This window comes from Odontomachus brunneus, unplaced genomic scaffold (assembly GCF_010583005.1).
Source record: "Odontomachus brunneus isolate Ranch 3 - 2012 unplaced genomic scaffold, Obru_v1 Obru_scaffold_002, whole genome shotgun sequence".
Classification (NCBI taxonomy): Eukaryota; Metazoa; Arthropoda; class Insecta; order Hymenoptera; family Formicidae; genus Odontomachus; species Odontomachus brunneus.
The window spans coordinates 3,698,700-3,710,145 of record NW_022639452.1 but is presented as its reverse complement, the minus strand read 5'-3'; the positions used below and the strand labels follow the sequence as shown (position 1 = coordinate 3,710,145).

Here is an 11,446-nt window from a genome sequence, read left to right as displayed (position 1 = left end):
TACGAGACTAAGGGTCGGTTTATCCAACCTCTTGCTAAGCTAACTAACAGTTAAATCTTATGTCTGTTTCTACCTAATTTAAAGAAGAAACAAAGACAGACGTATGAGTTAACTGTTAGTTAGCTTAGCAAGAGGTTGGAAAAACCGGCCCTAAGAGCCGATTGTTCCAACCACTTGGTAAGTTACCTGACAGTTAAATATATCATATGTCTGCCTTCGTTTTTTCTTCAGACAGATTGGACAGAGACAGACATATAATTTAACTGTTAGGTAGCTTACCAAGAGATTGGAACAATTGGCCTTAAATCAGTCACCGAGGAACGGTACGAGAAGTAAAAGAAGAAGGAAGAGGAGAAGGACGTAAGGCAAAAAGTATCGAGCGACGCGTGCAACCGGACACTTACCTCGACATGCCCGGCGGATTTGCGAGAGGCATCGTTCTGATAAAAATGCGCGATTGGCCGCCCGTCCGCAGACATACAACCGCCGGTATTCGCGCATACATTTCGCATTATCGAATCTTCCGACCCGCCATAACGACCAACGTTAATTCGAGTTTTCTACGGTGCGCTAAATGTTTCTGGAAAAAAAAGTACGACGTTACCCCATCTCGTTTCACGCTTCGAACGTACTTCCGCGTGCGCGAACGACGCGACGAGAACGACGACGATGTGGGCGAAGAAAGTGGTTCTCCTCCGCACACGCGCGCGCAAGAGATAAACGCGAATGAAGTGTGAGTAGAAAGTAACGTTGCTGAACGAGTTTCGCGAGCCGATATCCCTGATAAGACGGTTAATCGAGTTAATACCGAACCTCGGCCGAATCTCGGCGAAATTAATGGTGTCGCGGTCGATAAATGTCAGGTAGAGTGAGCGGGATATATTCCAGGTATGAATGAGACATACACCGATCGTTTTGTTCAATCCACCTTTTATAGGAACCGCCTCCCGCCGACAAGATAAACTTCTCCTCGCGAGTCAATATTTGCTAAATCGTTCGTTTCAGATATGTCAGCCTCACTTGCACGTTACTTGGAACGCATGACTTCAATGAAATTGATAGTATGCAGCTGTATTTTCTTTCCTGCTCGGCGGCTCGACTTATTCATAAATTGTATTTCGCGGTGCACCGGGCGGTGGTGCGATTTTTACAACATTTTCCTGTTACGTCGCCTGAGATAAGCAATTTCAAATCGATACGCATGTAAGTGATTTTATTTCTTTATTTCCTGTGTCTGTATTACTATTTACCCGCATGTGTCGTTATTAATCATAATCGATATTAAATGTGTAATAAAACAAGTTTGACATTTTTCAATCCTTTTTACCGTCTTTTGTTCAACAATTCCACGATCGTGTTTTCTCTTTCTTTCTGCAAACTGCATAATTAATAATATATATACAAAACTATACAAGAAAATTGAATATCTTACGTAAAATATGCAATGGAATTACATGGAATTACAATATACGAAGAATGTACAACTTATTTTAAAGAGTTTTTAAGATGTCGATAAAACTGTTACCTCCTTGGATCACCTGATGAACAAATTTGGGTTAATTGCAGACTCGGCGTGATAATATTCATTTATGCAATTTAAGTAATTGCCGTCCCATTATGACGGCAGTCCTGTGACCGTTCCGCAAGCACGCGAAGAACTGTCCGGGTACAGTGAAACTGTACCAGTTTTATCTCGCAGTATTTATTCGCGAAAGACAAAAACAACAGGGCAACTCGCTACACGTATAGCGCTCGCTCGTTAATCTTATTTACAAAACAGTAGGACACAAGATATTTGCATATTCGTAGTAAACAATCGGCCGATCAACGAATTGAAAAACTTCCTAATTTGCACGACATACCAAGCTTCATGGTTACAAAGCGATGCGGCAATATAGTAAATTCCTAATTGCTAGAGGCTCTCGTGATAAGTTCGAAAATTCACAGTGTTTCAGGCAAACGCCGGGCAATTAGGCTCAGCTAATGGACTCTAAACTGTCAGTTATGAGTCTCTGGCTTCATGGGTGTACGCGGCAATATCACGTATACTTCCCGGGTAATGATCCCCGTAGGTTTGCGCAATTGCAACAAATAATCATTATCCAACAACGGTTACATTGCATAAGCGCTAATGGCTTGTGTGTTATCAAGTAAACATTTATCTGCGGTGATGATGGCTACGTCAACCAGGAAGCGGGTAAAAACGACAAATTCTTTTATGCGTTTTTATTAGAAGAAATCAACAAGCATAGACGTGTCTTCTTGTCTCAATATTTTTTAATGCTCGTATCTCCGTAGCTGGTAACTGATACTTTATCGTACCTTAGCTGATATTGTTACCTCTAATGCCGCTAATTAGCGACGGATTTAATTTCAGTAATAATGCATACGGGTTAATATCAACGACGTTATATACAACAGCGGCTAGGTCTCTATTACTATATATAGCGTCGTGGACGCGTACGTTCCTAGAATAAAGAAAAACGATATGTCGCTGAGCATCCTGTTACATTTTATGCTTCGCAGTTGCCGCGACGAAGGTGTAACTGATGGCTGTGCATGTTTAGTTGGGGAAAAATCAGCTCTTGGAGCAAACAGGATTTCCGTTCGTTACGCTCGTATACCTCGTCGCGTCCGTGGGTCACACACGTGAAACTTAACCGCGATCACGTTTGCAAACATGACCCACTCCGGCCGGTGAACGAGCTCCTAATTCGTCCGTAATTATCTCTCGCTCTAGAGCCTCTACTAAATACAGCATCGTTTACCGCGACGGCAAATCCTTTTCGGCTGCGGTAGATACGTACCAGAGCGAGCACACGCATTACAGCTCCACATAGTCTAGCATGCGCGACTACAAAGGAGAAGATACGACAAACGTTAGCATCCAGCTGCGCGTGTTAGTGCGCTATAATTAGCATCCCTGCCATTACCACCTGCGCGCCTGAAAATGATCGAGCAGATTAGCTAAAGCCGCTGCTTTCGGACTCTCTCTCTCTCTCTCTCTCTCTCTGGAGTTGAGTGCGCGATGGTGCGCCAACGACGGTCACCGTCAATAAAGATATCGCGATCTGCAGCACTTAAACTCAAATTAAAGTACTTTCGAGTACTTAAAGTCGAATAATCCCACAAACTAAGTCGAATAGCATTCCGGCAATCTCAATTCACCTCATATGACTCACTTCACTGCTGATTTGTCATCTCTTTGATGACAAAGAAGCCATATATATCATGATAACGACATTAGGATACAACTACCACAATGGTTCATATGTGAACAGATTGGAATCAATGTATACATACGAGAAAAGAAAGAAGCGTTCGAAATCATTTCACCGCGCAAGATTTGAGTTAATGCCCCTGATCTAATATATACGGAATGAAATAGCTTGGACCGCAACGACCCATAACAATTAGAACTTAGTATACTATCTTCTACAGCTCAGTTTCGGCATTAGTCCACAAACTAGTCAGTGTTTCAGTAAAGTTTGTACCACGAGCGAGAGTTATAATACAATTTTCTTGGTATATAATACGGTATTTACTGATTTAAGGCCTAAATTAATATAACGGCATTTGGTTAAAAATTCTAGAAGATAATTAAACCTTATATCTCAATTCGGTAAAATGTTAGGACGTAATGATTAGCTTGTTCGCTTTCATTGTAAACAAGAATATGTTTTTATTGACAACAGAACAACGAGCCGACTACATGCAAATTTTTCCGTTAATAAAACAACCAGCGTGTCAGTGTGTATGCAATAATCTTAAAAAAAAAGAGTAAAACGTACGAAACAAGTATTGGCCGTGAATTGTAAATTCGGCTGTAATAATAACAGCATTTAGCGCAAAACACGCACAACCGCACAGAACACATGCGACGACAAAACACAAGGAAATTCGCACCGCGCCTCGTATGAGCAATCACAAGTGTTTATTCTCACAATTATTGTACGACGTATATAACCGTTAGCTCTCCAGTATCCAGGATCAGTTATCGAAATTTCAGCAAGATGAAGCTTGCTCTAAGTTTGATCGTAAGTTCATTGACGTTAACGTTTGCCTTTCCGTCCGATCTATTCTACAGCACAGCAGATGCTAGCGCTACAGCAAGTGCAGCGAGCAACACGAAGGGTGGATACGATAAATACAGTAGATATGGTGGATACGGTATTTCTTTTAGCGACGCCAATGCACATGCTGTGAGCAATTCGTACGGACATAAAGGGGATGCTGCTACTTACAGTCAAGCAAACGCCGCCGCTAATGCGTTAGCAACGACGCAGGAAAAAGGAATATCCTCTGCGCAAAGTGAAGCCAGTGCCAGCGCTTCTTCTACAAGCGGTGCATATGGAAATTATGGACATGCACATAACGCCGCACAATCTGAAGCAATCACTAAAACAATAAACAATGGACACGCACAAGCTGCAAGCAGTGCAAACGCAGCAACCGGGGTATATGGGATACACAAAGGAAATTTCAATGCTAACGCGCATAGTGCAGCAAATGCTAATGCCATAAGTATTGGCAAAAACGGATACAGCGAAGCGGCTGCCCATAGTAAAGCTAGTGCAGAGACGAATAATCATTATAGATATGGATATAAGAACGGATACAACAAATATGGTTACGATGGAATATATGATAGACATAAGTATCATAATTATCATAATTATCATAATTATCATAATTACAAATATGGTAGAAATCATAAATACAAATTATATCCATTGGAAAAGTCCGAAAAAATATATATTATAAAATCTCCATATACCGCAACTAAAAGAGTACCACCGTATCATAACTCCCCTTACATATCAGCCATAGACGATGCTGATAATATAAAACACGGACTAAAATGGAACGACGGAATTAACAAATACAAGGTAAACGGCCTCAAAACATGGTATAACAAGGACGAAAAATATAACAAATACGGTTCATACGAACTTGGCACTTCACAAGCAACATCTAGCGCAACCGCTATCGGAGGGACACACGAAAAGGGAGGTAAAGGTTCTGTAGCTGCAGCTACGTCGAGTGCCAATGCGATTGTTAGTGGATCACATGGACACGAAGTGGCAGGAGCTACAGCAAATGCAGCAGCTAGCGCGAATACTATAAATGGATGGTACGGAGGCAAAGACAAATCTTCACTCGCAGCTGCATCTGCCACCTCGTCAGCTACAAGTCAAATATATGGCCACAAAGGCGCAAGTGCGGCGGCACAAGCAGCATCTAGCGCGACAGCTGTTGGAGGGACACATGAAAAGGGAGGTAAAGGCTCTGTAGCTGCAGCTACGTCGAGTGCCAATGCGATTGTTAGTGGATCACATGGACACGAAGTGGCAGGAGCTACAGCAAATGCAGCAGCTAGCGCGAATACTATAAATGGATGGTACGGAGGGAAAGACAAATCTTCACTCGCAGCTGCATCTGCCACCTCGTCAGCTACAAGTCAAATACATGACCACAAAGGCGCAAGTGCGGTGGCACAAGCAACATCTAGCGCGACCGCTGTTGGGGGAACACACGAAAAAGGAGGTAAAGGTTCTGTAGCTGCAGCTACGTCGAGTGCCAATGCGATTGTTAGTGGATCACATGGACACGAAGTGGCAGGAGCTACAGCAAATGCAGCAGCTAGCGCGAATACTATAAATGGATGGTACGGAGGGAAAGACAAATCTTCACTCGCAGCTGCATCTGCCACCTCGTCAGCTACAAGTCAAATACATGACCACAAAGGCGCAAGTGCGGTGGCACAAGCAACATCTAGCGCGACCGCTGTTGGGGGAACACACGAAAAAGGAGGTAAAGGTTCTGTAGCTGCAGCTACGTCGAGTGCCAATGCGATTGTTAGTGGATCACATGGACACGAAGTGGCAGGAGCTACAGCAAATGCAGCAGCTAGCGCGAATACTATAAATGGATGGTACGGAGGGAAAGACAAATCTTCACTCGCAGCTGCATCTGCCACCTCGTCAGCTACAAGTCAAATACATGACCACAAAGGCGCAAGTGCGGTGGCACAAGCAACATCTAGCGCGACCGCTGTTGGGGGAACACACGAAAAAGGAGGTAAAGGTTCTGTAGCTGCAGCTACGTCGAGTGCCAATGCGATTGTTAGTGGATCACATGGACACGAAGTGGCAGGAGCTACAGCAAATGCAGCAGCTAGCGCGAATACTATAAATGGATGGTACGGAGGGAAAGACAAATCTTCACTCGCAGCTGCATCTGCCACCTCGTCAGCTACAAGTCAAATACATGGCCACAAAGGCGCAAGTGCGGCGGCACAAGCAACATCTAGCGCGACCGCTGTTGGGGGAACACACGAAAAAGGAGGTAAAGGTTCTGTAGCTGCAGCTACGTCGAGTGCCAATGCGATTGTTAGTGGATCACATGGACACGAAGTGGCAGGAGCTACAGCAAATGCAGCAGCTAGCGCGAATACTATAAATGGATGGTACGGAGGGAAAGACAAATCTTCACTCGCAGCTGCATCTGCCACCTCGTCAGCTACAAGTCAAATACATGGCCACAAAGGCGCAAGTGCGGCGGCACAAGCAACATCTAGCGCGACCGCTGTTGGGGGAACACACGAAAAAGGAGGTAAAGGTTCTGTAGCTGCAGCTACGTCGAGTGCCAATGCGATTGTTAGTGGATCACATGGACACGAAGTGGCAGGAGCTACAGCAAATGCAGCAGCTAGCGCGAATACTATAAATGGATGGTACGGAGGGAAAGACAAATCTTCACTCGCAGCTGCATCTGCCACCTCGTCAGCTACAAGTCAAATACATGGCCACAAAGGCGCAAGTGCGGCGGCACAAGCAACATCTAGCGCGACCGCTGTTGGGGGAACACACGAAAAAGGAGGTAAAGGTTCTGTAGCTGCAGCTACGTCGAGTGCCAATGCGATTGTTAGTGGATCACATGGACACGAAGTGGCAGGAGCTACAGCAAATGCAGCAGCTAGCGCGAATACTATAAATGGATGGTACGGAGGGAAAGACAAATCTTCACTCGCAGCTGCATCTGCCACCTCGTCAGCTACAAGTCAAATACATGGCCACAAAGGCGCAAGTGCGGCGGCACAAGCAACATCTAGCGCGACCGCTGTTGGGGGAACACACGAAAAAGGAGGTAAAGGTTCTGTAGCTGCAGCTACGTCGAGTGCCAATGCGATTGTTAGTGGATCACATGGACACGAAGTGGCAGGAGCTACAGCAAATGCAGCAGCTAGCGCGAATACTATAAATGGATGGTACGGAGGGAAAGACAAATCTTCACTCGCAGCTGCATCTGCCACCTCGTCAGCTACAAGTCAAATACATGGCCACAAAGGCGCAAGTGCGGCGGCACAAGCAACATCTAGCGCGACCGCTGTTGGGGGAACACACGAAAAAGGAGGTAAAGGTTCTGTAGCTGCAGCTACGTCGAGTGCCAATGCGATTGTTAGTGGATCACATGGACACGAAGTGGCAGGAGCTACAGCAAATGCAGCAGCTAGCGCGAATACTATAAATGGATGGTACGGAGGGAAAGACAAATCTTCACTCGCAGCTGCATCTGCCACCTCGTCAGCTACAAGTCAAATACATGGCCACAAAGGCGCAAGTGCGGCGGCACAAGCAACATCTAGCGCGACCGCTGTTGGGGGAACACACGAAAAAGGAGGTAAAGGTTCTGTAGCTGCAGCTACGTCGAGTGCCAATGCGATTGTTAGTGGATCACATGGACACGAAGTGGCAGGAGCTACAGCAAATGCAGCAGCTAGCGCGAATACTATAAATGGATGGTACGGAGGGAAAGACAAATCTTCACTCGCAGCTGCATCTGCCACCTCGTCAGCTACAAGTCAAATATACGGCCACAAAGGCGCAAGTGCGGCGGCACAAGCAGCATCTAGCGCGACAGCTGTTGGAGGGACACATGAAAAGGGAGGTAAAGGCTCTGTAGCTGCAGCTACGTCGAGTGCCAATGCGATTGTTAGTGGATCACATGGACACGAAGTGGCAGGAGCTACAGCAAATGCAGCAGCTAGCGCGAATACTATAAATGGATGGTACGGAGGGAAAGACAAATCTTCACTCGCAGCTGCATCTGCCACCTCGTCAGCTACAAGTCAAATACATGGCCACAAAGGCGCAAGTGCGGCGGCACAAGCAACATCTAGCGCGACCGCTGTTGGGGGAACACACGAAAAAGGAGGTAAAGGTTCTGTAGCTGCAGCTACGTCGAGTGCCAATGCGATTGTTAGTGGATCACATGGACACGAAGTGGCAGGAGCTACAGCAAATGCAGCAGCTAGCGCGAATACTATAAATGGATGGTACGGAGGGAAAGACAAATCTTCACTCGCAGCTGCATCTGCCACCTCGTCAGCTACAAGTCAAATACATGGCCACAAAGGCGCAAGTGCGGCGGCACAAGCAACATCTAGCGCGACCGCTGTTGGGGGAACACACGAAAAAGGAGGTAAAGGTTCTGTAGCTGCAGCTACGTCGAGTGCCAATGCGATTGTTAGTGGATCACATGGACACGAAGTGGCAGGAGCTACAGCAAATGCAGCAGCTAGCGCGAATACTATAAATGGATGGTACGGAGGGAAAGACAAATCTTCACTCGCAGCTGCATCTGCCACCTCGTCAGCTACAAGTCAAATACATGACCACAAAGGCGCAAGTGCGGTGGCACAAGCAACATCTAGCGCGACCGCTGTTGGGGGAACACACGAAAAAGGAGGTAAAGGTTCTGTAGCTGCAGCTACGTCGAGTGCCAATGCGATTGTTAGTGGATCACATGGACACGAAGTGGCAGGAGCTACAGCAAATGCAGCAGCTAGCGCGAATACTATAAATGGATGGTACGGAGGGAAAGACAAATCTTCACTCGCAGCTGCATCTGCCACCTCGTCAGCTACAAGTCAAATACATGGCCACAAAGGCGCAAGTGCGGCGGCACAAGCAACATCTAGCGCGACCGCTGTTGGGGGAACACACGAAAAAGGAGGTAAAGGTTCTGTAGCTGCAGCTACGTCGAGTGCCAATGCGATTGTTAGTGGATCACATGGACACGAAGTGGCAGGAGCTACAGCAAATGCAGCAGCTAGCGCGAATACTATAAATGGATGGTACGGAGGGAAAGACAAATCTTCACTCGCAGCTGCATCTGCCACCTCGTCAGCTACAAGTCAAATATACGGCCACAAAGGCGCAACTGCGGCGGCACAAGCAGCATCTAGCGCGACCGCTGTTGGGGAAACACACGAAAAGGGAGGTAAAGGCTCTGTAGCTGCAGCTACGTCGAGTTCCAATGCGATTGTAAGTGGATCACATGGAAACGAAGTGGCAGGAGCTGCAGCAAATGCAGTAGCTAGCGCGAATACATTAAATGGATGGTACGGAGGGAAAGACAAATCTTCACTCGCAGCTGCATCTGCCATTTCGTCAGCTACAAGTCAAATACACGGCCACAAAGGCGCAAGTGCGGCGGCACAAGCAGCATCTAGCGCGACCGCTGTTGGGGAAACACACGAAAAGGGAGGTAAAGGCTCTGTAGCTGCAGCTACGTCGAGTTCCAATGCGATTGTAAGTGGATCACATGGAAACGAAGTGGCAGGAGCTGCAGCAAATGCAGTAGCTAGCGCGAATACATTAAATGGATGGTACGGAGGGAAAGACAAATCTTCACTCGCAGCTGCATCTGCCATCTCGTCAGCTACAAGTCAAATACACGGCCACAAAGGCGCAAGTGCGGCGGCACAAGCAGCATCTAGCGCTAGCGCTTTTGGAGGGGCATGCGGAATGAACGGTGAAGCTGGAGCTACATCCAGTGCAAATGCATTTACTAGTGGATGCGGAAAGAAAGAATTGGGCACTGCTAATAGTCAGGCAATTGCAAATATATTAAGTTCTTCATATGTTCGGAGGTACATAAATTCTGATAATTGTTAAGATATTTCATATATTAACTTCATTAATTATAATATGTCGTTCGGCGTTGTGTAATTCGTACTATAATATGTTGTGCAGGAAAAGAAGAGGAATCAGTGAGACTTTGGCTGCAGCTGGGAGCAGTGCGTTTGCTATGACTGAAGAACAGAAGGGACTTGTTCAAAATATAGCTGACAGTACATCCAATGCTGTAATTATGAAAAAGGGACATTGAATTTTGTAATGTTTGTAATTGTCTTTTATATCATAATAGTTTGCTGTTTTTAAAACCTATTATTTTCTATTAGGTATAGTTTTTTGTTTGGTGGATGGTAGTTAAATTAGACGCGTACTGTAGAATAACCCATTATCGAATATGTCTTCTTATTGAATAACCCATTGGCTGAATATGTCTACGCTATTGTAACTAATTTTAATGCAATTTTCAAACATTTAATATTATATCGTTAAGGAGAATTGCTGTACAAAAATAGCATTATGCATTTAAAGACAAAGTAAGCTAACGGATTCTATATATTATTGATATTTTCCAAAATTTTGGTTTTTTCGATAAACATTACTATTTAATAAATAATAACAACAAATCTGCTTTAATAATATAATTCAATTGGCTCGTTATTTCCAAACTCATACGTATTACATCTCTGTTGTTTAAGCTACTTTTTTCTTTAACCATAAACGTCTGTATAGCTTGTTGCTTACTTATAGTTAGCTTACGTTGATACTAGCAACAACGGATACATTTGATTTCCATTATTTTACATTAGTTCAGAAAGATATTATTCAACTATATATGGTTTTTGCATCATGTCTGTATATATTTATTATCAACTTTATAATTTTGTTATTTACGTAGCACTAAATGTGTATGCGAAACTTGCCTGATTCACTAAACACGCGTGCTGTATAGAGCACATTTTACACTTAAAAATGTAAATGTGTTGAATTTAAAAATCTTACAATCGCTGAAATTTACCATATTACGCTGCTTTAGATGTTCATCATATGTTGTGCACAGACTAGTAAATTATTATCGCGGTTATTTATATTCGCTAAAGAAATTTAGCATTATTAAATTACCACAATAACACGAATTCTCGTTAATAATAATATGTAACACGGTATTCGCTTGTATATTTTGCTACAAATCGTATTATGTCACATGAAGAACCGAAAAAATGGTTCTGTTCTAGGTAGTCTTATATTTATCTTTGTAAAGTATTGCTGCGCGCATCGATAACGTGTTATTAAATAAATTTCGATAGCTTTTTATACACACGTTGAAAATAAAAATTTTAAAGCATCATATATCTCTCTGTGTCTTTTATGCTACACTATATACCGAAAAACCAATTCCGTTGGTGCAACTAAATTTTCGGTTACTCAAAGATCAGACGAAAACTCGGCTGTAGGAACACAAAAATTCCTTTGTGAGGCTTCTGTATAGTCAATTGTTTTCAGTTATCTCAACCGAGTTCTATTAT

At 44.3% G+C, this 11,446-nt stretch overlaps 1 protein-coding gene and 1 long non-coding RNA gene across 2 annotated transcripts; one reads left to right on the top strand and one right to left on the bottom strand.

The window, feature by feature from the left end:
* Positions 1-1,208: 1,208 nt before the first annotated feature.
* LOC116842016 lies at positions 1,209-1,685 on the bottom strand. Its single transcript, XR_004377658.1, has 2 exons — positions 1,526-1,685; positions 1,209-1,378 (listed from the first exon to the last, which is right to left on the bottom strand). It is a non-coding gene; the product is annotated as an uncharacterized LOC116842016 (long non-coding RNA).
* Positions 1,686-3,981: 2,296 nt separating this feature from the next.
* On the top strand, positions 3,982-11,234 carry LOC116841857 (platelet binding protein GspB-like). Its single transcript, XM_032810293.1, has 2 exons — positions 3,982-9,937; positions 10,041-11,234. The coding sequence occupies exons 1-2, from the start codon at positions 4,014-4,016 to the stop codon at positions 10,174-10,176; spliced, it is 6,060 nt and encodes a 2,019-aa protein (XP_032666184.1). The 5' UTR covers positions 3,982-4,013; the 3' UTR covers positions 10,177-11,234.
* Positions 11,235-11,446: the final 212 nt, after the last annotated feature.